Raw genomic sequence first — 26626 nt, 5'->3', positions numbered from 1 at the left:
TCCCCTGTGTATGAGGCCTTAGGCTTTAACATCTTAATGCCGGGGAGTACGCATACCACTTTCCATGCTGAGAGCGCGCTGCATGCTCAGTAGCCGGCAGGGATTGGTAAGCTGCTGATTGCATACTTGCAATTGGGAGCTTTCTGGTCATGTGATAGCCAATCCTCTGCCTCCCAGCTTTTAGAACTCTTAAAGGCGCGGTTGGCACAAAGGGGTTAAATAAGTAGCACTGTTCATAGATTTGCTCAAACTTCACCCCGAAGAACAACAATTCTCACCAGCATGATTGGTAAAACTACCTGGTCTAGTTGAACAGGTAGTCCAGGGAACTGCAGTGACATTACACTCTGGTGGGGTGTATGTACTTTTACACTCCCACAATTTTTTTCTATTTTATTTTACGAATGCTGCACTGTATCATGCAGACCACATGTGTTTTGCACGTAAAATTGTTTGGTCTTAAAGTCCACCTTATAAGTAAGCACTTGTACAGACGAGACACATCTAAGTTTCTTATTGATGTCTATTTGTGCCTCTTGAGCTGTTATATACCTACAATCAAGCAGATCAGAGAAGTGAGAGATAAGTCAGAAGTCCTTATTTGCATATTTGTTCTGGGTCAGTGATTCAGTATAGTTAAGTGGATCAGAATGACAGCTAAGCAGCTAGCATTTTCAGAAGAGCTGAGCAATGAAATTAAGATTTTCTCATGAAGCAGGTATAGAAATGTATTTCTATAGCAATTTTTCTATGTATGCCGTATGTCTGTAAGCTGTGATTTAATAAAAAAAAAAAAAAACCTTGAGAACCGCATAAGAGACTTCTGTTTCAGCTAAGAGGGATGTGTGTCAGCCATTGGGTGTATTTGTTGCAAAAAATTACAAAAACAATCCCTCACAAAACTCTTGCCATCTTGTAGAAATATAAAAAGATTCTATTTATCTTAAGGTATTCCATATTTGTAATCACAGCTGCTCCAATTACCAGTATAACGCATATCTAATCATCTTTTTACACAGAGAAAATGAAGAAAACGAGGCAGAGCTTGAGGATTTCCATCTTCTACCATGTGATGATTCTGACAGCGAAGAGGTTAGAAAAAAGCTCATAGAGCAAGAATGATCATTTTTGAGGTTAAGATTTCCGCTTGCCATCACAAAGTCCTATTTGATCTTTTCACATTGAATTTAGGGGAACTTATGCCAGTGAACAATTGGCAGCAAAGGCTTGTGTGTCCAGCATCTCGGTAATATTGGGTAGTTATTACCTTTTTCTATACGGAGCAGGCTCTTAGCCAGTTTTCTGGTTGTCACAAATGCCTTGCATTTTGGGCCATCCAACTGGTCTGTTTAACTGCTTCAAGCCCGGCCACCATACATATACTGTTAGGCAGAACATTTGTCAGTCTGAGAGGATGTATGCGTATGTCCTTCCAGAAGCATGCCCTTGGTACGATCTGTGACCACTGGACACAGCAGATCACAGAATGGGGTACAGGGATGTTGTGACTGTGGTCTATGTCATAATCACATAAATTGTTAGGCATGAACTGCATTCAGTTTATGCCTAACTGGCGTGAGCTCGTGCTGATACTTAATATACTATTTTGGAGTGTCAGGGATGGTTGTTGCTGCCTACAGCAAAACACAGCAGTTGGCTAGTTATTCCTTTAACTTTTTCCCACATACAATAATGAGGTCTGTTTGTCGGTGTATAACTCTACCTCCATTACTTCTTTAGTGACTATTTTCATACCCTCGTGTGGTGAGTTCCCATGGACCAGTAGGCCTGATCCCCATTTGGAGACCTGTTTTTTGTTTTGTGTTTATTTTTTCCTTCTTTGATGGCATACCTAACAGTTGTTTATCTTTGCTAAAATTCGGTCCTTGGAGCTGGCGTGCTAACTATAAGTAGCCGGCTGTGACTGCTTGCGGCGTCACAGCTGGCTGCGCTATTTAATTAGTCATGCAGGTTTCTGTGCCCTGTGACATGTCCCAGAAGGTTTTGAAGGGGGGGGGGGGGGGGCAGAGGTGATCTGATCAAAGGTGGGGGAGCGGGTACCTGTCAACACAGGTTCGCTCCCACGGCGGAGACTACCTCTCTGCCAATTGTCTCGGCTCTTGATTGGATAGATTGATGGCAGCACAGCCATTCTCCCACTGCTGTCAATCAAATCCAATGACGTGGGCGCCTGGGGGTGGGGCTGAATCCTGCATTCTGTGTGACTGGACACAGAAGCGGGACTCGGGAGCGCGCCCGCACAGGTGTCCACCTTTTAGGAATGCTTTCTCCAACTTGGGCACTTGATGTGGGGATGAGCTACCAGCGCTGCCGGGGGACCCCAGAAGAGGGGCCCCACTGTGCAAATTTAACTGCACAGTGAAGGCAAGTATGACATGTATGTTTAAAAACAAAAACGCAGAACAAGGGTTTACACCGCTTTTTAAATCAACTTTATTTAAATCATTTTTAAAGAGCAACTGTCATCTCTGTCACACAGTACAAGGAAAAAGGGGGGTGGAGGCGCCAACTGTGATATTCCTAATAATTCTAGATAATGTAAGTTTAGTGTATATACTCACAGGTTCACTTGGCGATGTAGTCCATCAAGGATGGGGGTGTCCTTAGGTCTGTGGATGCTGGTCTGCAGGCTCTGGTGGTGTTTCCCTGGCTTCTCAGTGGTATCGCATACAGGAAGCTCCACGCTGTCCAGTGTGGAACGTGGAAGCGGCTGTGAGTTCCTACGGCACGGCAGGGTTGGCAATCCGACAAGAGGTGGAGAGTGTCGCATCACATCACTATGAGCGCCAGAATACCCCCTCTTTATCTCTGTCACACAGTAGCTCCTCCTCTGACCCGCTGTTGACTCGCCCACAGTCCAATTCACTTCAATAGGATGGCTGGTGATGCAGCAGTGACACAACAAGGTGAGGGACATGGCAGCAGCAGGTGAGTGGATGCCCGCTACCAGGCTCTGCCATGATGGATCTGAAATGACAGGTGGTCTTTAAGAGTAAGGTTTCATTCCTGCTGGTAGTTAATACAGCGATGTCTGAACCGATTCAATCATACCAGTTTATGTACATAAGTTTTCTAAACAATGGGATAAAGGAAAATTCATGAACTTTGGTTTATCTCATTTCTATGTGAAATTGTGTGAATGCATCAATGCAGTGCATGTTATCTCCGCTTGCAGAACTTGGATTCATTGAATGAGTTTACCAAAAATGTAAATATTGCAGAATATACAGCCTCATGCTACATAACCAAGCTCCATTTCATGCTGAATAAACTAAATTTATTAATGTAACTTAAATAGAAAACTTATGTTAGATTTTTACTCCAAAAGCATTTTATTAAAATTTGACAAAAATCTAAAACTGTACAACTCGATTTTGAAAAACAAACTGAAATCTTTTAGGTTGAGGGAAGTAAAATAAATGTGGTTGCAGAAGTGTGCACATCCTCTTATAATTGGGACTGTAGCTAGGTTCAGAATGAAGCAATCGCATTCAAACTCACGTTGTATAGGAGTCGGTACACACCTGGCATTTTTAAAGTGCCTTTTGATTAACCCTAAATAAAGTTCAGCTGTTTCATTAGGTCTTGACCTTTTCTTAGTCGCATCCTACAGCAAAAGTCATGGTCCGCAGTGAGCTTCCAAAGCATTAGAGGGATCTCGTTGTTAAAAAAATATCAGTCAGGAGAAGAGCACAAAATAATTTTTAGGGCATTAGATATACCATGGAACACATGAAGACAGTCGACATCAAGTGGCGAAAATATGGCACAACAGTGACCTTACCAAGAACTGGACGTCCCTCCAAAATTGATTAAAAAAAGTGAAGGAAACTGGTCAGGGTGGCTACCAAGAGGCCTACAGCATAATTAAAGGATCTGCAGGAATGTCTGGCAAGTACTGGCTGTGTAGTACATGTGACAACAATCTCCTGTATTCTTCATATGTCTGGGCTATGGGGTAGAGTGGTGAGATGGAAGCCTTTTCCTACGAAGAAAAACATCCAAGCCCAGCTAAATTATGCATAAACACATCTGCAGTCTCCCAAAAGCATGTGGGGAAAAAGGTGTTATGGTCTGGTGAAACCAAGATTGAACTTTTGGCCCGTAATTCCAAAAGATATATTTGGCGCAAAATCAACACTGTAAATCACCAAAAAAACACCATACACACAGTGAAGCATGGTGGTGGCAGCAGCACCACCATGCTTTGGGGCTGTTTTTCTTCAGCTGGAACATGGGCCTTAGTCAAGGTAGAAGGAATTATGAACAGTTCCAAATACCAGTCAATATTGTCACAAAACCTTCAGGCTTCTGCTAGGAAGCTGAACGTGAAGAGGAACTTTATCTTTCAGCATAACGACCCAAAGCATACATCCAAATCAACAAAGTTGGGAGCATGAAATTGTCCAAAATGTCTTGGTATGCTGACGCTTTAGGAGTTCCCTTCGCTGTAACTAAGGGGCCTGAAAAACAACCCCACACCATAATCCCCTCCCACTCCCTCCACCAAATGGTTTGGACCAGTGCACAAAGCAAGGTCCATAAAGGCATGGATGAGCGAGTTTGAGGTGGAGGAACTTGACTGGCCTGACCTAAACCTCTTATTGGGTTTCGACTACATATGTATATTTTGTTCTAAGGCTATGTTTACAATTTTATTATGCTTTGTACTTGATAAAAGTGGCATCATGTTGCTTTTTATTTAAACCAACTCTAATAGATTTTCTAAAGTCCAAGGGGGCTGCCCCATTTGCAACCTTGATGCATGTTTTTTTTCTACTTTTGACAATATAGTATATTTTAGAGCTGCATGATTCTGACAAAAATGAGAATGAACGATTTTTTTTGCTTAGAAGATAGATTGCGATTCTCTCACTATTCTCGCGGTGTAACATTTCACATTAAAACAAAAAAAATTGGGCAAACTTGACTGTTTCTTTTACTGTTTCTAATTTTCTAGCAAAAAATATTGATTTTAACTTGAACAAGTGTCAGAAAAAGATTTGGACTTTAAGTGGTTAAACTTCCTACATTTAGGCCCCTTTCACACTGGCGCAGGATTTGCAGTGGTGGTAAAGCGCCGCCATTTTTAGCGGCACTTAACCGTCGGAATTGCCATGTTTTTTTTTTCTTTTGACAGCTGAGTGAGCAGATAAAGTCTCTTCACTTGTTATATGAAAGAATCGGCAGGGGGTTGAATCCACTTTTGCAGCTCTAGTATATATACCATAGTTTGTAGACGCTTTCAAACCGACTAATATGCACTGATTGGGGTTATGTTTATCAACAAAATTTAGCAAAATTTAATTTTGGCCTAAATTTACGATGAAAGATTTGCAAACTTTGACCATTCACTTTTATTTTTTTAGTTTTATATAGCAAAAAAGAAAACGATTATGATTCAATGCCACCAAAAAATGGCCCCATCTTATACTTTTTTTTTTTTTTTTTTTTTTTATTTAATTTATTTGGGTACAGTGTTGCCATTGTCATTCAAAGTGTGACCATGCTGAAATCTGAAAAATTGCCTGGGCAGGAAGGGGGTGGAGTGTCCAGTCTTGAAGTGGATCAAATGGCGGCACTACCTCATCATGCAAGGGGTTAGGTCAAAGCCCTACAGTGTTTTTTTCTAGTTTCTCAAATTTTCTTCATTTAGTAACGTTACGTAATTTAACAGTTGTTAACTTGTTGGAGTTACAAATTGAATATAATTTAGCTTGCAGAAATTGAAAGTGGTGCAGAAGATGAAGAGGAGGGAGAGGATAATGAAGAATGTGTGGAAGATGACGATGATGAGGAGGAGGCAATTCTTAGAAAGCAAAGCAAGAAGAGAAAGCTGTGAGTAATTTGCAGGAGCTCCAAGATGAACAAAATCAATTCTAAACTTTTGTGTAATGCTGTTAATCAGAATGTGAATGAGTTTATTCCTTTTTTTTTTTTTTTTTGGCTGAGAGATCAGGTTATGAAACCGATTTTCAAGTTTAATTTTTTTGGATTTTATTTAGAAACTATCATCGCACTGAGCGGTTGACAGCTGTAATTTGATTAGATTTATGTCTGACATACTACTAAATGTTTGAAGAGGCTCTGTCCTAGACAGTTTAAAAAGTAATTTTTTTTTTATATTGCAGAAACCTGCAGGACTTCATGGAAAATGAAGCTGAACTTTCTGGAAGTGATGTTGGAAGTGAGGATGAGGATGAAGGAGATGAAGATGAGTATGAAGAAGAAGCCATTGATGAGGAGCTTCCTTCAGATGAAGAGCTACAGGATCAAATCAACAAGATTCATATGTTAGTATATACTAGTGTACCTAATAAGCAAGACTTTAAATTGGAGCTATACTCTTCTCAGCTCCAGCGATGCACCGTCCCCAAGCCCCTCACCCATCCGCAGACCTCTTTGGGTGGCCTGCTTCTGAGTCTCCATCGCCGACCACTGCCATTGGCTGGGTGGGGATGATGTCACTTTAACACATGTAAAGGATGGACTGGTAGTTAAGCAACTTTAATGCAGCAAAAAACAAAGTATGTCTTTTCTGTATTAAAATTTCTGCCTTTTCGCCGTTTTACATTTTCACTAAAGTTCCTCTCTAAAGCCAATGTCAAGACAAAAAAATTAATAAAAAATCCGTTCATCTGTTATATGTTCATCTTTTTATCACTTTAAAGAAATTATACTGAAAAATACCTGTCAGTCCTTCAGAATTGCTCTTACCTCCTTGTTCTGGGTTGGCAAGGGTGGTGACAACTCTCCCAGTGTCTTTTACTAAACTATTCAAGCACTTCCACTTTCTGATCTCTACAATATAAAGGCTAATCATTGTGTAGTCCATGATTAGAACTAGGAGGGCTCACTAGCATCTTTGCACAGACACAAGAAGTCTACACAGGACAGCTCCTGAGTTTTGAAAAGAGCAACAGATATTCTTTGCTTTTATCAAAGCGATATAACAAAATTCTTCCAATAGTATATTTAGCAGACCAAACGGGACAAAATAAAGGCAGTTCTATGTTAGGGTTTATATACTGTATTTATCTCGGTTTGTTTCACTAGACACTGACTTTGCTTTACCATATCAGGAAAGTCACCATGGATGAAGACAAACGCAGACTCCGGCTCTATCAGGAGCGTTATTTGGCTGATGGAGACCTTCACAACGATGGTCCTGGCAGGATGAGGAGATTCAGGTGGAAAAACCTTGGTATGAATGATAAATCGGCTATTGATTTGAAATGTTTGAAATCAGATAGTATTGCCCTTTTGAGATATTTAATATTTCTCTTCCGTTCATGGACGGACACAGCAGCCTTTGACCTTAGGGTTATGCACCTTCCTTCCAGGAGAGTTTTGCAGAAAAACGGCACTTAAAGTGTTAAAGAACACTTTCCTCATTACAGCTCCTCCCCGGGGGCGTGGTCCCCCGTGTACAACCCACACTCTGCCTCAGCAGCCCCATTTTTTTTCTGCCTAATGTCAGGAGAGGACAGGCCTTCTGGAGTCCCTGTACTTTGGAATTTGTTTGCGATTTTTTTCGCTTTTTTGTTTTGTTCCTGCATTTTTTGAATCCTGAGATTCTTCTATCAACTGCCGACTGGGTGACGGGCTGGGTCTTGACTCTTGTAGTCCCCCCCCCCCCCATGTTCGGTTACCTCAGCTCAGCTCTGGGTCGTCCACGACAGGCCCCATTGCTCCAGGGGCGGCCGGGGAACTACATGTTCCAGGGCACACATATGACCGGTCTCTATGGCCTTGTCACAGTGTGTCTGGCCGACAGCCATGCTGTTTAGCGGATGGTGGTCGAAGGACGGGTAAGTAGGCCTGCGGACCAGTCCTCCAAGAAGGCCTTGGTGGATTTACCCTTTAAGGGTGAACGGCTTTTTGGGGCGTTCCTGGATGACATCATAAAGGATGCCACAGGTGGGTAAGAGCACACTGCTCCAGCAGTCTGGGAAGGGCAAGGAGCCTCGCCGTAAGCAAGGGCCCTCCTTTACTACCCCCAATCGTTTTTTTTTTTTTTGCCCGCCCAGTTCAGCAGGAAAAAGTTTTCAAGGTGCTAAGACCCCCGCTGCAGGGCAGAAACGCACCTGGTACCGCAAGCCTGCGGACAAACCTGCTTCCGCATGAAGGTCTGCCCCCGCCTGGGTCTCGGGTGGGGGGCCGGCTTTGCGAATTTGCGGCTGGAGTTCTCTTCTTTCCGACCGGTGGGTTTGCGAAGTAGTTTCTTCGGGGTACAAGATAGTTTCTCACTCTGCACTCTGCTCCCGCAATCTAGGAAGGGTAAGGAGCCTCGCCGTAGGCAAGGGCCCTCATTTACTACCCCCAAGCGTTTTTCCGCCCGCCAAGTGCGACAGGAAAACGTTTCCAGGGTGCTAAGGCGTCCACTGAAGGGCAAAAGCGCCCCAGGTACCGCAAGCCTGCCTCCGCATGAAGCTTTGCCCCGCCCACATCTCGGGTCGGGGGCCGACTTCGCAGCTTGGAGGAGGTCTCTTCTTTCCGACCGTTGGGTTTGCAAAGTAGTTTCCTCGGGGGTACAAGATAGAGTTTCTCTCTTGTCCACCAAACAGATTCTTTCCTTCCAACCTCCAGCTTCCTCCGGATCGCCGGAAGGATCTGTCAGGGGCTGTCCAGGATCTTCTGGTCAGGGGAGTGATTGTGCCAGTTCCCTCGATGAAACGGTTCCAGGGGTTTTGCTCCAATCTGTTTGTAGTCCCCAAGAAGGAAGGGGTCCGTCCAATCCTGGACCTCAAGGCCTTCAATTGCTTTGTCAAAGTGCAAAAATTTAGGATGAAGTCGATTCTCTCGGTGATAGCAGCGCTCCATCAGGGGGACTTTATGGCGTCCTTGGATATCATGGACGCGTACCTGCATGTTCCATATGCACAAAGCACCAGAGGTTTCTGCGCTTTGCTATCGGGGAGGACCATTTTCAATTTGGCACCACAGGTTTTCACCAAGATGCTCGCCCCGATACTAGCCCTGCTGAGGCAACGAGGGATCGCTATCGTGGGATATCTGGACGATCTTCTCCTGAGAGCTTCCTCAGGCTCAGAATTGGAAGAGGACGTGTCTATCACGTGTCAGACTCTTCAAGAGTTCGGCTGGCTTCTGAATATCCAGAAGTCGGTGTTAGTTCCGTCTCAGCGACTGGAATACATGGGGCTAGTCCTGGATTCCGCTGAGGCGAGAGTTTTTCTCCTAACAGAGAAACTTCAGACACTGCAATCAGCGGTGCAGCAGTTGTCGACCCAGAAGTGGTCATCTCTTCGATTCTGCATGAGGGTTCTGGGTCTGATGGTGGCCTCTTTCGAGGCAGTTCCGTATGCCCAATTCCACACCCGAGTGTTACAGAAGGAAATTCTGTCACGTTGGGACAAGCTCCCTTCATCTCTGGATTACCAGGTTCAGTTGAGTCATCTGGTCAAGTCTTCCCTGGTGTGGTGGCTGACGTCTCCCATGCTTCGGACCGGGAAGTCGTTTCTGCTGTGCCATTGGACAGTGGTCACGACGGATACCAGCCTCTCCGGTTGGGGGGGCGTTTGGGGCACCCAGTCAGCCCAGGGGCGCTGGACTCAGGAATCTCGCCTGCCAATCAATGTACTGGAGCTCCGAGCAATGAAGCTGTGCCTTGCCAGGTGGTCCCTGGATCTGCAGGGCCGACCGGTCAGGATCCAGCCCGAGAACGCCACGGCCGTGGCGTTTGTCAATCATCAGGGAGGCACACGGAGCTCAGCTGCAGCGACGGAGGTCGCGCACATCCTTCGGTGGGCCGAAAGGTCTGTTCCGGCTCTATCGGCCGTGTACATTCCGGGAGTACAGAATTGGCAAGCCGACTACCTAAGTTGCCAAACACTGGACCAAGGAGAGTGGTCGCTCCACCCGGAGGTGTTTCAGAGTCTGTGGCAAAATTGGGGCACTCCAGACGTGGACCTTCTAGCGTCCCGTCTCAATCGGAAGGTGCCACGGTTCGTGGCCAGGTCAACGGACCTGTGGGCGGACGCGTTGGTGGCACCTTGGGGTCATTATTGCCTAATTTACGCCTTCCCTCCTCTGAAGCTTCTTCCTCGCCTGCTGCGCAGAGTGGAAGCCAACGGGATTCCAACAATCCTGATCGCCCCAGATTGGCCGCGCCACTTTTTGTATGTGGACCTGGTGCGTCTGGTGGCAGACACCCCCTGGCGTCTACCCCTGAGAGAAGATATTCTGTCGCAGGGTCCGATCTTCCAGCATGCTTTACATTCGCTGGCTTTAAAGGCGTGGCTGTTGAGAGCCAGGTGCTGAAGGACCGGGGTCTATCAGGCTCGGTGGTTTCTACCATGCTGCGTGCACGGAAGCCTACTTCAAGGAAGATTTACCATCGTACGTGGAAGGCCTACATTTCTGTGTGAGGAGATGAGATGGCACCCCAGTGCATACGTGGTGTCCCGGATTCTGCTGTTCTTACAGCGGGGAGTGGACCAGGCTCTCGCCTAAAGTACGGTTAAGAGTCAGATTTCGGCTCTAGCTGTCTACTTTCAGCGACCCTTGGCAGCGCACTCCTTGGTGCGTACGTTTGTGCAGGGGGTCCGGCATGTGGCCCCTCCTGTGCGCCCTCCACTGCCCCCATGGAACTTGAATTTAGTCCTCTCTGTGCTTCAAGACGCTCCCTTTGAGGACATTCAAAAGATCCCTTTGTTGACTCTGTCCCAGAAGGTGGTTTTCAATTACATTGATCAGACGGGTGTTTGAACTGGCGGCCTTGTCCTGCAAGGCTCCCTACTTGGTCATCCATGAGGATAAGGTGGTGCTGCGGCCGCAGCCGTCTTTTCTCCAGAAGGTTGTTTCGGCTTTTCACATTAATGAGGACATTGTTCTTCCATCCTTATGTCTTCGGCCGAAGAACCCTAAGGAGGCCACCTTACGTTCCCTGGATGTGGTTCGGGCCCTACGTGTGTACTTATCTGCCACGGCTCCGTTCCGGAAGTTGGACTCACTGTTCGTGTCGGTAAACGGTCCTAAAAAAGGTCTGGCGGTCTCGTCGGCCACCATTTCTAGGTGGATCAGACAGGTTGTGCTTCAGGCCTATGCCCTGAAGGGGCGGGCGCCTCCCTTTCAGGTTACGGCGCATTCGACCAGGGCGATCGGTGCCTCTTGGGCTTTCCGTCATCAAACCTCTGTGTTGCAGGTGTGTAAGGCAGCGACCTGGTCGTCAATCCACACCTTCTCAAAATTTTACAAGGTGGATGTGGGTACATCTTCGGATGCCTCCTTCAGCCGCAAGGTGTTACAGGCTGCAGTTTAAGGTTGGAGAAACTCCGGTTTTGTTTGGGGTGTAGCTTGGTTTGCTGTGTTGTTTTCCCACCCCTCGAATTTTTTTGACACTGCTTGGGGACGTCCCTAAGGTCAAAGGCTGCTGTATCCGTCCATGAACGGAAGAGAAAATGGGATTTTTGTACTCACCGTAAAATCCATTTCTCTGAGTTCATGGGCGGACACAGCACCCACCCCTCTTTTTGTTTGTGCTGCTTGTTACGAACTGGGGCTGCTGAAGCAGAGTGTGGGTTGTACACGGGGGACCACGCCCCCTGGGAGGAGCTGTAATGACTTAAGTATTAACACTTTAAGTGATGTTTTTCTGCCTAACTCTCCTGGAAGGAAGGAAGCTGCATAACCCTAAGGTCAAAGGCTGCTGTGTCTGTCCATGAACTCGGAGAAATGGATTTTACGGTGAGTACCAAAATCAATTTTTTGGGGGGTATGGGCCAGGTATGATGTTTCCAGAAAGACATCATGATTGCATCATACTGTTTCAAGAAAAGCTAATTTGTTACCCTCTTGAGTTCTATGCATTGCATTCCCAACTAAAACCGAGAAGCATTGAAGAATGCATTCAAAACAGAAGACAAAAACACAGAATTCAGTCATACAATGAGACGGAAGCGTCGATACGTAGGATCAGATGGTTCATAATTGCAGTACTAAACAAATGATCAGAAGATGGCCAATGGTTAAATTTTAGAATCTGTCGGATGTTGGCGCCTACATTATCTGGATGTCGCTAAAACCAGACTGGAATGCAAGTAAATCGCACAAAAGGAAGATTTTCATTGCACATCTTGGGAAAGCACTGACTGGAGTATCTGAGAGGCCTGACGTTCCTCAAACTTCTACTTTTACACTGGAGAGACAGCAGCGGCTGTTTCAGGACAGTTTGAAGGCGCTATTTTTAGGGCAATAGCGCCTGCAATACGACCTAGAGTGAAAGGTCTTAATTTATGTGCAAAATTATATAAGACGAAAAGCTCTTCACAGTTGGTGCTCAATATATGGAGAATACACTTTATCACCAAATGAGTAATCATTGCTTAGTATTTTAAAACTATAATCGCTATGTTTCACAATAAAAAATTATACAAAATTTTTTTTTATTCATTAAATGTATCAAACTATAGTACAGGCCCCATTGGATCCTGGCGGTGCAAGGTGGTACCAAAAAAAAGCCAGTAAACCGAGGGTTAAAGTATTTGTTTTGTGTATCTTCAGATGATGCCTCCCAGTTTGACATGTTTCGAAGAGATTCTGATCTGGAAGATCAGGAAGGGGAAAATGAAGATCTGGAGGACACTGATCTCAAATGGAGAAAGGAGAGATTTGAGCGAGAACAGTGGCTGCGTGAGCAGGTATAATGGCACACACAATTTGATTAACGGAACTCTTTTTTTTTTTTTTTTTTTTTTTTTTTTTACGCTGCTCAAGTTAACTTGTGGTAAATGGTTGTCTTGAGATTGATTTACACTAGACTGCGTTGTGGCAATATTTGGGCACTCTGCTCTGAAAAAAGTACTATACTGTATAGTATAGTGGCCGATTGAACTTTATGAAATGTTTGTGACAATTCAGTAAAGTTTAAAAAAAAAAAAAAAAGCAAACCGTGTGATCCCATCGGGCCACACCACACATGAGCTACTGAGTTAAAACACAGTGGCTGGTGTGAAGAACTCTTTTTTTTTTTTTTTTTTTTTTTTTTTCTGTTCCGCCTCAGAGAACTATCAGGAGACTTAATCAATTTGCGTTCATTCGCAGTCTCCTTAGTTCACATCATGGTGGGAAACTTTTTTTTTTTGGTTATTTTGTTATTGCAAAAGTGCATTTAAATATATTGTGTGAAGAACTCTTGACCTAACAAACTCCCATAATATGCATTTTACTGTACACACTGAGATTGAAAGTAACTTCACTAGTATGCTGGCTAGCGCTATCTGCCATTGCACAATTGTATTTCCTAGCTTCAAGGGGACAAACAGTTAGTGATATGCAGCAAAGTCGAAAAATGCCTTTTTAATTTAGCTAATGGAAAGCCAAGCGTATGGCCAGCGTAAGTACACAAATGACAGTGACATGCAGCATTAAGGAGTAGCACAAATGTTTTCTCATATCAGGGCTACCTATTAACATATTGCATTTGTCTACCTACACTGTAGTCTAAAAGTGGCAGCCTTGACAAAAAGGAAGAGGAAGAAGATATTGGAACAGATAGCCAGTTCATGAAGCTGGCCAAAAAAGTTACTGAAAGAACTTTACAAAGAAAAGGTAAGACAATGTTCTTCATGTAGTTCATTAGTTTAAACTTCCTTTGAGCTGTACACAGATGTATACCACTAAGAGAAACATGTTTGTGTAACCACCTCCGCTCCGGAAGGTTTTACCCCTTTCATGACCAGGCTATTTAGCACTGCGTTACTTTGGTTAGTGTTGCATGACCTTGCAATTACTAGTTAAACAACATTTATATAAAAAAAAAAATTCACACAAATAGAACTTTGTTTGGTGGTATTTGATTACCACTGGGATTTCAGGCAGGTAGTCAGCAAGTGGTTAATGTAAAATTAAATATTTTTAGTCATAAGGATACAGCTCTGACTAGGAATTGAACCCCTCTCCACAACAGGACTATGTGGATCTATAAATAAACAATGGAAGTTTGTTTTAACCACTTCCGAAACGTTAAGCGTGTATATACGTCGCTGCTTTGACGTTTACACAGTGGGTGATCCTCTTTCACATAAAAGTGGTCCCAGCGGTGGATTCACCATGGGATCACTTTTATGCAGGGTGGATAAAAATCAATGATTTTTTAAGAAAAAACGGAAAAATAATTTTTCTTTCAATTTTTTTTTTTTTTTACATTTACCTGTATTTTAACCACTTAAGGACCGCCTCCTGCAGATATTCGTCGGCAGAATGGAACGGCTGGGCACAAGCACGTACAGGTTCATCCTCTAAGTGACCAGCCATGGGTCGCGCTCCGCGGGACCCGCGGACCCAATCGCCGCTGGAGTCCCGCGATCGGTCCCCGGAGCTGAAGAACGGGGAGAGCTGTGTGTAAACACAGCTTCCTCGTTCTTCACTGTGGCGCTGTCATTGATCGTGTGTTCCCTGTTATAGGGAAACATGATCAATGATGTCACACATCCAGCCCCGCCCCCCTACAGGTCACACTTGACCCCTTCAGCGCCCCCTAGTGGTTAACTCCCAAACTGCAATTGTCATTTTCACAGTAAACAATGCATTTTTAATGCATTTTTTTCTGTGAAAATGACAATGGTCCAAAAATGTGTCAAAATTGTCCGATGTGTCCGCCATAATGTCGCAGTCATGAAAAAAACCGCTGATCGCCGCCATTAGTAGTAAAAAAAAAAAAAACATTTATAAAAATGCAATAAAACTATCCCCTATTTTGTAAACGCTATACATTTTGCACAAACCAATCGATAAACGCTTATTGCGATTTTTTTTTTTTTCTTTTTTTTTTTTTAACCAAAAATAGGTAGAAGAATACGTATCGGCCTAAACTAAGGAAAACATTTTTTTAGGGGGATATTTATTATAGCAAAAAGTAAAAAATATTGCATTTTTTTCAAAATTGTTGCTCTATTTTTGTTTTATAGCACAAAAAATAAAAACCGCAGAGGTGATCAAATACCACCAAAAGCTCTATTTGTGGGGAAAAAAAGGATGCCAATTTTGTTTGGGAGCCACTTTGCACGACCGCGCAATTATCAGTTAAAGCGACGCAGTGCCGAATCGCAAAAACAGGCCGGGTCCTTTACCTGCCTAAAGGTCCGGGTCTTAAGTGGTCAATAAAATGCATTTAGAGTAAAATCTATCTAAATCTTTTCTATTTAAAAATGTTGTTTAAGCTCATTTTTATGTTGAATAGATATGTAGCATGAGGCTGTATATTCTGCAATTTTTTTTTTTTTGTAAACTCATTCAATGAATCCAAGCTCTGCAATTTCACAGTAACCATAAGATAAAACAAGGTTCAAGAATATTCCTTTATCCCATTGCTTTGCAAATATACACTACAAACTGTATTATTTGAATTGGTTCTGATCTCGTCTTACTGACAGCTTATTTTGTTTGCAAATATTAAAGATTCTAACTACCAGCAAGAATGAGTCTTTACATTTAAAGAGCACCTGTCATTTCAGATCCATCATGGCAGCGCCTGTTAGCGGTCAGAAGGAGAGCCGCTGTGGGACAAAGATGACAGTTGCTTTTTAAAAATGATGATTTAAATCAATCCTGTTTACTAGGGATCTAAATCAAATTAATTTAAATCGACTCCTCCCTGCTTTTTTGGGCAGCGGCATAGCTTCCCAGTCTTTCTAGCGCTTACTGTAGCGACCAGCGGTGGAAACAATCTGATGAAGTGATGAGCAGGAAGTCGAGCGAGGACAAGATGTGCCCCCACTCGACTCTATGCCCTTGGAGGACCAAAGTGACGTCAAATGTCACTTTTGCCCACCGTCGTTTAACATCGATATTTTGAAGAGGAATATCATAATAGTAGCAGCTAGCTTCCATAACCCCGGTATCCTCTTCTTCAGCAGGCGGTCCGCTTCTAGATAAGTGGTCTCAGTAGCGAAATCGGCGGAGACCATCTCGTCTGCTCCCTGGCATGGCATGGAGACCATCTCGTCTGCTCCCTGGCATGGCATGGAGACCATCTCGTCTGCTCCATGGCATGGAGACCATCTCGTCTGCTCCATGGCATGGAGACCATCTCGTCTGCTCCATGGCATGGAGACCATCTCGTCTGCTCCATGGCATGGAGACCATCTCGTCTGCTCCTTGGCATGGAGACCATCTCGTCTGCTCCTTGGCATGGAGACCATCTCGTCTGCTCCATGGCATGGAGACCATCTCGTCTGCTCCATGGCATGGAGACCATCTCGTCTGCTCCCTGGCATGGCATGGAGACCATCTCGTCTGCTCCCTGGCATGGCATGGAGACCATCTCGTCTGCTCCCTGGCATGGCATGGAGACCATCTCGTCTGCTCCCTGGCATGGCATGGAGACCATCTCGTCTGCTCCCTGGCATGGCATGGAGACCATCTCGTCTGCTCCCTGGCATGGCATGGAGACCATCTCGTCTGCTCCCTGGCTTGGCATGGAGACGAGTGAGGGGAAGATGGCCCCCACACGTCTCCATATCATTGCAGGGTGGAAGCGAAGTCAAAACTTCACTTCCACCCATAGCTCTTAAAGGGCCTTTTTTCTTTTAATGACTTTTTAATATATTTTTATTGCATTTTAGTGTAAATGCCTTTTTGACCCCAGATCTCATATTTAAGAGGTCCTGTCATGCTTTTTTTTTTCTTATTTATTACAAGGGATGTTTACATCCCTTGTAATGGGAATAAAAGTGACAGTGTAAGAAATAAGAATTTAAGGTAAAATAAGATTATTATTTTTTTAAGCGCAGAGAGTTTGCATGCAGAAACGAACGCATACGTGAGTAGAGCCCGCATATGAAAACTGGGTTCAAACCACACGTGGGGTATCTCCGTGATCGTTAGAGCGAGAGCAATAATTCTAGCCCTAGACCACCTCTGTAACGCAAAACATGCAACCTGTAGAATCTTTTAAACGTCGCCTATGGAGATTTTTAAGGGAAAAAGTTTGTCACCATTCCACGAGCGGGCACAACTTTGAAGCATAACATGTTGGGTATCAATTCACTTGGCGTGACACCTTTCATGATAGAGATATATATATATATATATATATATATATATATATATCTCTATCTATCTCTATCGTCTTATTTTTTTTATTAAAAGTGTTTTTTTTTGTTTTTTTTTTTTACAAAAAAAGTGCACTTGTAAGACCGCTGCTCAAATACGGTGTGACAAAGAATTGAAATGACTGCCATTTTATTCTCTACGGTGTTGGAACCCCCAAACATTTGTTTTCAACTTGTAAACCAAATCTCGGTCCTTATGTGGTTAAAGGGCACTTTTTTTTTTTTTTCTTCTTTTTGTGTGTGTTTTATTCTTTTTTGAGATCTGAGGTCTTTATGACCCCAGATCTCACATTAAAAGGATGTTTACATTCCTCGTAATAGGAAATAAAGTGATCATACATTTTTTTGTATGGGACAGTCTAAATTTTTTTTTAAAAATAGTAAAATAAATCCGAAAAAAAAATTAAAGCTAATTAAAGCACGCTGTACCTCCGAGCTTGCGTGTAGAAGGAAACACATAGGTAAAATGCGCCACATATGTAAGCAGTGTTCAATACACACATGTGAGGTATCGCTGCGATTGTTGGAGTGAGCAATAATTCTAGCGCTAGAAACCGGTAACCTGTAAAAAAAATTGCTTATGGAGATATTTAAGTACTGTTGATTGTTGCCATTCCACGAGTGTGCGCAAATTTAAAGCATGACATGTTGGGTATTTATTTTACTTGGCGTAACAAAATCTTTCACACTTTACAAAAAAAAATGCGCAGTGGTCTTACAAAGTATTGCAATGATCTCCATTTTATTCTCTGGGGTCTCTGCTACAAAAAAAATAAAAATATATAGATCTATATATTAATGTTTGGGGGTTCTAAGTAATTTTCTAGCAAAAAAATACTGATTTTTAACTTGTAAACAACAAACTTTAGAAATGGGCCTGGTCCTTAAGTAGTTAATCTGGCAACAGAGATCTTGCATATTTATTCAATCATTGAAAAAAATACTGGAGAGGGAGGAATAGCACAAGGAGCCAATGTGCTGCAGTGCTCATGTGCTTAGAGGAGTATAAAGCCGTGTGATGAGAGATGGGCACATCAGTGCATATTCTCCTTTACTATCTATTCACAGGTAGGGGCAAGACCTAGTTGCCTGAACTGCAGCAAAGAAAATCAGATCTGTGTGGCTGTGCTGTGTAGACAGAAATACAATCGTACAGCTTATAAACGGTCCCCTTTTTCGTTATTTTATTTGTGTTTTAATGCTGGGAGTTCCGTCATAATTTTTTATTTTTTTTTCCAGCAACTGTAGAAACAAAAGAGCCAAATAACACTACCAGCAAAAATCCATTTGGTGTAAACCAGCCATTCAGTCTCCCCAAGGTGAGTTATGCTCTGAGATCAGAAAATAATTATTATGGTACTTTTTAGTCTGGATTTGGGAAACCAAACTTTCTCAGATAGGATACGTTTTGGAATGCTGCTTTTTTTTTTTCAAAATAAGGTTTCTTCATGTCAAAACAAAAGGTGAAATGGAAAATTGTACTGACGCATACAGAGTAGTGTCTACCTGCTCATAATGTCTTTACCATGTACCCCATCCCATAACCTGTGAGACGTGAGAACCCCTGCTTGTAATGCAAGAGGGAATTTCTAAAATGCACAATCTACTGTACCCTACAAAAGTGCCTATTAAAATCTTCCTTCTCATCTAGGGGCACCAAAAATCATACACTGTCGCCTAAAGTAGCATAAGCAAAAAACGCAAAACAAATCTGTAGGCCAGCCCAGGATAACCCCTCCTATTCCAGTATGCCTTTGTTTTTTTTCATAGTGTTCTAAGAGGGAAAGATGCATTTTTATTTTTCAGTTTTAAGTAAAAGAGGTAGCATATTTTCTACAGTCAAGACTTTTCATGGTTTGTAATCACTCTTTGAGCTGATTAGTCTAGCTTTAGCTTTAGGGTGCCTCGATGGACTGGATGTTGTGGGACTTGGCCTGAAAGCTACCATTTAGGAAACTGGGGTCCTGGTTGGGGTGCTTTCCAGATCCCATTCTGGTAACCACTTGGCTTTGGAGTTCTTTCCATATGCAGGACTGTTGGTATTGCCTCTACATTCCCCTTGTCTCTAAAGACTCTGTGAGGTAGCTCCCAGTGCTCAGCCTACTCATTGTTGCCTTGTTGGGCACCACTTTTTTGCTGTGGAAGTGGTTAATGTTGAGGGACTAAGCCTTGACTTGATCGATTTGGTGTATTGTTGGGTTCGCTCTGCACTTTTTACTATCTTAGCTGTAGCATTTCCCAAATGTTGCTCCTGCTTTTCAAAGGAGCCCAGCATAACGCCAATTCCTAATCCATTTCTATTGCCTGTCTACAGTCATTTAGGTCACCTCCAGCTACTACCCCCATCAGATGCCAGTGTTTCTGTAAATGGCGTAGTTTCATCATCGCCACATGATCTGTAACTGTCTGCATCTAGACACAAAAGAGGTGGTCCCACTATAACAGTTAATTTTAGCCCATACTCTATTAATGGTTTCTGTAACCGGAAATCTTGCTACTCTAAGGTTTTACAGTCTACCTCATTGGAATCCTCCTTGGTTTTACTGGATGAGGCAGAGTGCCCTACCTTATCGTCAGAATTCTTTATTGCAGTTGCACAACACTTTGTAAAAGGGAACACAAGGGGGCACCAACTAAGTGCAGTACTGTATTTAAAACACAAGTTAATTAAAAAGCCAATAGACATCTCGCACTTATAAAAACCGCCGAGGTGATCAAATACCACCAAAAGAAAGCTCTATTTGTGGGAAAAAACGGACGCCAATTTCGTTTGGGAGCCACGTAGAACGACTGCGCAATTGTCAGTTAAAGCGACGCAGTGCCGAATCGCAAAAAGGGGCCTGGTCATTGAGCAGCAATATGGTCCAGGGCTGAAGTGGTTAATAATAATTTAAAAAGGTTAAAATAGGGAAGGGGAACAAAAAAAGCACTCACATTTGCCAACATCTGAAATATTGAATAGAGGAAAGGTTACTGCTAAGGGCAGTGACAAGGCGGACTTTTTAGGCAAAACGGGGACATAAGGTTTAAAAAAATATAAACTTTTAATTACAAAAATACAATGAAATACAGAGTATACGGTCAAATGCAAAAATTCCTTTTCGTCTCATCTACGCGTTTCGCCTTTTGGCTTCCTCAGGACGAGGTTAGGAGAATTTGACAGTAAGATATTACTTATTTCATTAATCTGGAATGAAATATAATAGATTGTAACATTCGACAAACAATGGTATTTTAATGGTTAAAACAATAATGAACGTAAGCATGTAAATAAGGTCTCTGCAAATACCGGAATGATTGTTAGCCATCCAATTGTACCGGGGACATTTAAGGTTGCAAGTGTGCCATCAGTATTTACCAATAAATCGTTTTGTTAGCAGTACCAATAAATCGTTTTGTTAGCAGTACTACTCTGTTTGCCCTTTTTGTCTTTAGTCCTGGGTTCAACGCATGAGTGCGTTCTGGCTAAGGACTATCCATTTATTCCATCTGGTGTGGAGGAACCTAGCTGGGGAACGGAGGTTATCTATCAGTGCTACATGTGATTTATTATTTGGTGTTCGGTAAGCAGAATATTTACTTGAGGTGGAGGTGCTTCAATCAGCTATCTTACACTTGCTGTGGATTTTCTTTCTAACACAACTCGGGTGCTTACATGAAGATTTTACGTTCAACCATTTTTTAGCTGACCACAGCTATAAGGACTATTTATTTCAGTGCACCATTTTACTCTTGATTTTTTTTTTGCACATTTAAGCACTTTGTTTATTGTGGTGTGTATAATGTTTACCCCATCATGTTGGTATTGATTCACTTACACACACCATACTAGCAGCGCAGCATTCATTCCTTTTACATTCTATATTTGTTCATCTAACATTTTTTTGCTGCAGCAGCCACATTCATCAATTTAGTTTGATATCACGTCATTATAAATCATATTCACAGACCTGCGCTGTATTTCCCACATATTAAAATACCATTGTTTGTCGAATGTTACAATCTATTATATTTCATTCCAGATTAATGAAATAAGTAATATCTTGCTGTCAAATTCGCCTAACCTCGTCCTGAGGAAGCCAAAAGGCGAAACGCGTAGACGAGACAAAAAGGAATTTTTGCATTTGAACGTATACTCTGTATTTTTTCTATGTATTTCATTGTATTTTTGTAATTAAGTTTATATTTTTTTAAACCTTATGTGCCTGTTTTGCCTAAAAAGTCCGCCTTTTCACTGCCCTTGGCAGTAACCTTTCCTCTAATAATTAAAAAAAAGTTTTGAATGAAGGAAAGCACTTGTAGAATAATTGCTTTGTCTTTACAACAGCAGCACTGAAGAAAAAGACGTCCGTTGTCCTAGGATATTGGCAAAAAAAAATAAGTGACGCATGCTGGTAGTAGGAGAGGTTATGCTGGGCTGGCCTACAGTTTTTTGCTTTCTTTTTTTTTTTTGCCATTGTTCAACCCTCCTGTAGGTGGCAGTAAAACCTGAATGTTCAAGACTTTTCCTATCCTGAGTGGATGAAAATAAAATTAATTTTACTTTATCTAAAGGCATCACACTGGTCCACTTTATACACTTTGCTGTAAGTTATACAGTATACTATACACTGCCCAGATTTTTATACTCTACTTTTTATACTGCTTTATTTTATTCTCCATTCCTCTGAGATTCGTATATTATGCTGTGCACTATGTGCCAGACATTTTATACATTTTGTTTGTGTGTGTATACTGTATATAGCATACCGCATGGTTGCACACTGTCGTACAATTATCTTCAGTACACTAATTGTCTATACACAGTGTTGTTCATTTCAGCAGGTGTAACTGCTGTGCACAACTATTAAATACAAATTTTCTGTCTTTTTGCCTGTTTCTGGGGAATGTCTTTTAACACAACCAGCTTTCCATGGCTTATGCAAATGGGTTCATCAATCGGCTACTGACAAGTGTTACATGGCTATATATTTTTTTCAAATGTGAATTTTTTGTTTTTCAGATGAAGACAGGTTCTATGTTAAACATGCCTAAAGAAGTCCTTCAGAAATTAGCTGCAATGTCAACCCTAAATCCTAATGCACCCAGGAACTCGAGGAACTTTGTTTTCCAGACTGTTTCTCCACAAAAGCAAGATAGATCTACAGAGAAACCTAAATCTAAGGTATTGTGAGCTTTTACTTGAAGCCTGTGTGCATATTTTTTGCTAGTTTTTATTTTGCGTAAGAAAGTATACCACATACAAAAACATCGGCTAGGTGTTGCAGCAAAGTCATTGGGCAACAAATACCCATCAATACAGAGAATAGTGCCAAGCTCAATCTCCCATAACTGAACCATTCGGGTCCCTGACCCTATCCAGCACTGCAGTGTAGCAGCTTTTTTTTTTTTTTTTAACCGGTAAAAAAAACACAAAAGAAAAACAGAACCCCCCTCCCCCCAGGGATTTCCACATTCAGTTTTGCAAGTAGTAGGATAAGAGAACAGAGCCCATTTTTCTCAAGAATATCATGCCCACACTCTCCTCACCAAACTGAAAATCTTGCAGTAAAGTAAAAAACACTTAGTCACTTCTAATAGTCTGACCACTCTTCCTCCAACATACTAGAGAATCCACCCATCTAAACCACACCTTCCTAAACTTTTTGGGAGCCCCTCTAGCCTCAGCGGTTATCCTATACAACAGCACATTCGCATTCACAATCTTTATTCACATCCCAAGTGTCAACTGTTCTCCATGAATCCAACTCTTGGCAATAAGTTTCCACACTCCAAAAAACAGGATCCTATGGAACAATTTTGTGTAGATATTATTCTCCTCCTGGTCAAAGACCCCCAGGAGGCAACGTAAGAGAGAACAGATATTGGGCAGGCCAAATTTATCCAAGATAAATTCAGTTACCTGCGACCATAAAGGTCTTTTTGGCATTCCCACACCATACACTTATGGCAGATCGCAGACTCCCTTCTACGCATTTTGATGAAGTCTAGTTGGCATATAGTACAGCTGGTGAAGGTAATGAAATCGAATAATTTTATCCATGGAAGAGATAAGACACCAGATAAGTATCAAGTACCTCCTGCCACTGCTCCTCTGATGGCTCCTGGACAATTGCCACCCACGGAGCCTTGGCCCTAGAAGTGGAGCCCATCTCCCCAGGGCCAACTGCCCTATAGTATCTAGAGATCCGTTTTGAGGGATCCAGATCAATCAAAACCTTTTCCAGGTCAATTGCTGCTGTGTCTGTCCATGAACGGAAGAGAAATATGGTTTATAGGAAGGAGATTCCAGGGAGGCAGTTGGCATCTGTTATGGCGCTTCCTTGGAAAGTATTCCATCTTTGTCCCCAGCGGCGAGGGTATGGGCCCTTGTGGCCATCTTCAAATAACCCCTTATGGTGTAATAGTGGCCCAAATTGGGAAGGGTGAGGTTCGGGTACAAAATATTTACCTGGAAAAGGTTTTGATTGATCTGGACCCCTCAAAACGGATCTCTAGATACTATAGGGCAGTTGGCCCTGGGGAGATGGGCTCCACTTCTAGGGCCAAGGCTCCGTGGGTGGCAATTGTCCAGGAGCCATCAGAGGAGCAGTGGCAGGAGGTCCTTGATACTTATCTGGTGTCTTATCTCTTCCACGGATAAAATTATTCGATTTCATTACCTTCACCAGCTGTACTATACGCCAACTAGACTTCATCAAATGCGTAGAAGGGAGTCTGCGATCTGCCATAAGTGTATGGTGTGGGAATGCCAAAAAGACCTTTATGGTCGCAGGTAACTGAATTTATCTTGGATAAATTTGGCCTGCCCAATATCTGTTCTCTCTTACGTTGCCTCCTGGGGGTCTTTGACCAGGAGGAGAATAATATCTACACAAAATTGTTCCATAGGATCCTGTTTTTTGGAGTGTGGAAACTTATTGCCAAGCGTTGGATTCATGGAGAACTGTTGACTTGGGATGTGAATAAAGATTGTGAATGCGGATGTGCGGATGTGAACTGCTGAGGCTAGAGGGGCTCCCAAAAAGTTTAGGAAGGTGTGGTTTAGATGGGTGGATTCTCTAGTATGTTGGAGGAAGAGTGGTCAGACTATTAGAAGTGACTAAGTGTTTTTTACTTTACTGCAAGATTTTCAGTTTGGTGAGGAGTGTGTGGGCATGATATTCTTGAGAAGGATGGGCTCTGTTCTCTTATCCTACTACTTGCAAAACTGAAAACTGGAAATCCCTGGGGGGAGGGGGGTTCCGTTTTTCTTTTGTGTTTTTTTTTTTTTTTATCGGTAAAAAAAAAAAAAAGCTGCTACACTGCAGTGCTGGATAGGGTCAGGGACCTGAATGGTTCAGTTATGGGAGATTGAGCTTGGCACTATTCTCTGTATTGATGGGTATTTGATAAGGTATTTGATAAGGTTGTTTCGGCTTTTCATATTAATGAGGACATTGTTCTTCCATCCTTATGTCCTCGGCTGAAAAACCCGAAGGAAGCCACGTTGCATTCCTTGGACGTGGTTCGAGCCCTACGGGTGTACTTGTCTGATACGACAGGTCAGATTCACTGTTCGTGTCGGTGACTGGTCCTAAGAAGGGTCTGGCGGTCTCGTCGGCCACCATTTCTAGGTGGATCCGACGGGTCGTGCTTCAGGCCTATGCCCTAAAGGGGGGGCCCCCCTTTCCGGTTACGGCGCATTCGACCAGGGCGATTGGTGCCTCTTGGGCTTTCCACCATCAAGCGTCTGTTTTACAGGTGTGTAAGGCAGCGACCTGGTCGTCGGTCCACGCCTTCTCAAAGTTTTACAAGGTGGATGTGAGTGCATCTTCGGATGCCTCCTTTGGCCGTAAAGGTTTTACAGGCGGCTGTTTAAGGTTGAAGTTCCTCCGTTGAGGAACTCTGGTTTGTTTGGGGTAAAGTTTGGTTTGCTGTGTTTTCCCACCCCTCAATTTTTGACACTACTTTGGGACGTCCCTAAGGTCAATTGCTGCTGTGTCTGTCCATGAACGGAAGAGAAAATAGGATTTTTGTACTCACCGTAAAATCCATTTCTCTGAGTTCATGGACGGACACAGCACCCTCCCCTCCTTTTGTTTGTACTGCTTGTTTTCAAACTGGAGCTGCATGAGGCAGAGAGGGATGTACCCGGGGGACCCGCCCCCTGGGAGGTACTGTGAGAAGTGTTTTGAACACTTAACGTGCTGTTTTCTGCCTAGTCCATCTCCTAAAAGGAAGGATAATACCCTATGGTCAATTGCTGCTGTGTCCGTCCATAAACTCTGAGTACAAAATCCTATTTCTCTTATCGTCCATGGACGGACACAGCTCCTTAAATCTTGACAAGTGGGTTATGTTCCCTGTTCACAGGAGAGGACTAGGCAGAAACATGTTAAATAGTTAAATACATGTTACATTAACAGAGTTGAACAGCCCCGCCCAGGGGGCGGTCCCTCCAGACATAACCCTCCTCACTGCAGCTTGCAGCCTCAGTTTCGTTCTGCCTAGCAAAGGAGAAGGACGTATGGCTCCCTTTGGGCCCAGCGCCCTGAGGAGAAATTTTATTTTATTTTACTTTACTTTTTCTTGAAGAATCTTCTTTCAACTGTTGGCTGAGAGACAGGCTGGATATTATAGATCCTTGTAGTCTACTCAGTCCGACCAGCAAGCGTGGGCACACCTTTGCAAAGAGGCTTGGTCTGCCACGCCATACCTCATGACTCCTGAGGTGGCCGGTGAGCTTTGCTCCGAGGTCCACATATGACTGAGCTGTGGTGTTGTCTCAATCACAGTGGACCGGGCCGACAGCTACCTCCATTGCGGTTGTAGTTCTGTCAGGAATGCGTCAGCGAGTCCTCGCTCGGACGGGTAAGTACAGTCCCTCCTGCTTCGGTGGGTTGGTACAGCTGGGCATTCCTGGGGTTCGGGGGTCCCTTCCCCTTACTTCCCTGCTCCTTTCCCTTGCTGCATTGCTAACATTGCCGCTGTCAGGGGGGAGGGGGCCTTCCTGAGGGGACTGTGTTATCTGGCCTGTGTTTTTTCTTTTTTGTATTGGGCTTTCCTGTGAGGTAAAAAGCCCTGTGATGAGCACAGATGTTTATGATTATACTTCAGCAGACGCTGACTGATTGGTGACACCTGTAATGGTTTTGCTTTTTATGCTGTATCTGTGACTTGTCCTTAAATAAAACAGCCCTATGAGGCTTTTCCTGTTTAACCACAGGTCCCTGCAAAAGTTACCTCACGGTTCTTTTCCTCACAGGCAGCGCTGTGCAGTCTCCTCCTGAGGGAGTCCCCTGGTTACCCCTGGTCAGCGCAGCAAGTGGGTGAGAGGCCCTGAATAGGGCTCTAGGAGCTTTTGTCTATTTGTAATTGGAGTCAGTATCTGGGTCCTTCCCCACATGCTGGTGGTGGCAGCAGGTGTTAGCACCTGTGATTCCCACAGAGTTTTTATTGTTAGTCCTGGACACAGTTTGTGCCAGGGTGGGGGTGGACTGCGGGCGGGCGGTAAAAGAGTGCCCCCTTCCTCCGTTATCCCCTGGGGAATG

At 43.3% G+C, this 26626-nt stretch overlaps 1 protein-coding gene across 1 annotated transcript in view; it reads left to right on the top strand.

The window, feature by feature from the left end:
- CLSPN (claspin) overlaps nt 1–26626 on the top strand; it is a 90963-nt gene that overhangs the window by 48892 nt on the left and 15445 nt on the right. Inside the window, exons 17-24 of the mRNA XM_040337316.1 lie at nt 1020–1092; nt 5738–5859; nt 6153–6314; nt 7104–7225; nt 12544–12680; nt 13482–13590; nt 18333–18412; nt 22096–22257. Of these exons, the coding sequence (XP_040193250.1) occupies nt 1020–1092; nt 5738–5859; nt 6153–6314; nt 7104–7225; nt 12544–12680; nt 13482–13590; nt 18333–18412; nt 22096–22257 (967 nt within the window). The remainder of the gene's footprint in view (nt 1–1019; nt 1093–5737; nt 5860–6152; nt 6315–7103; nt 7226–12543; nt 12681–13481; nt 13591–18332; nt 18413–22095; nt 22258–26626) is intronic.

The sequence above is a fragment of the Rana temporaria genome, chromosome 2 (assembly GCF_905171775.1).
Source record: "Rana temporaria chromosome 2, aRanTem1.1, whole genome shotgun sequence".
In the NCBI taxonomy this organism is placed as follows: Eukaryota; Metazoa; Chordata; class Amphibia; order Anura; family Ranidae; genus Rana; species Rana temporaria.
Note: the sequence above shows the minus strand (reverse complement) of the source record. Positions and strands in the feature narration are given on the sequence as shown.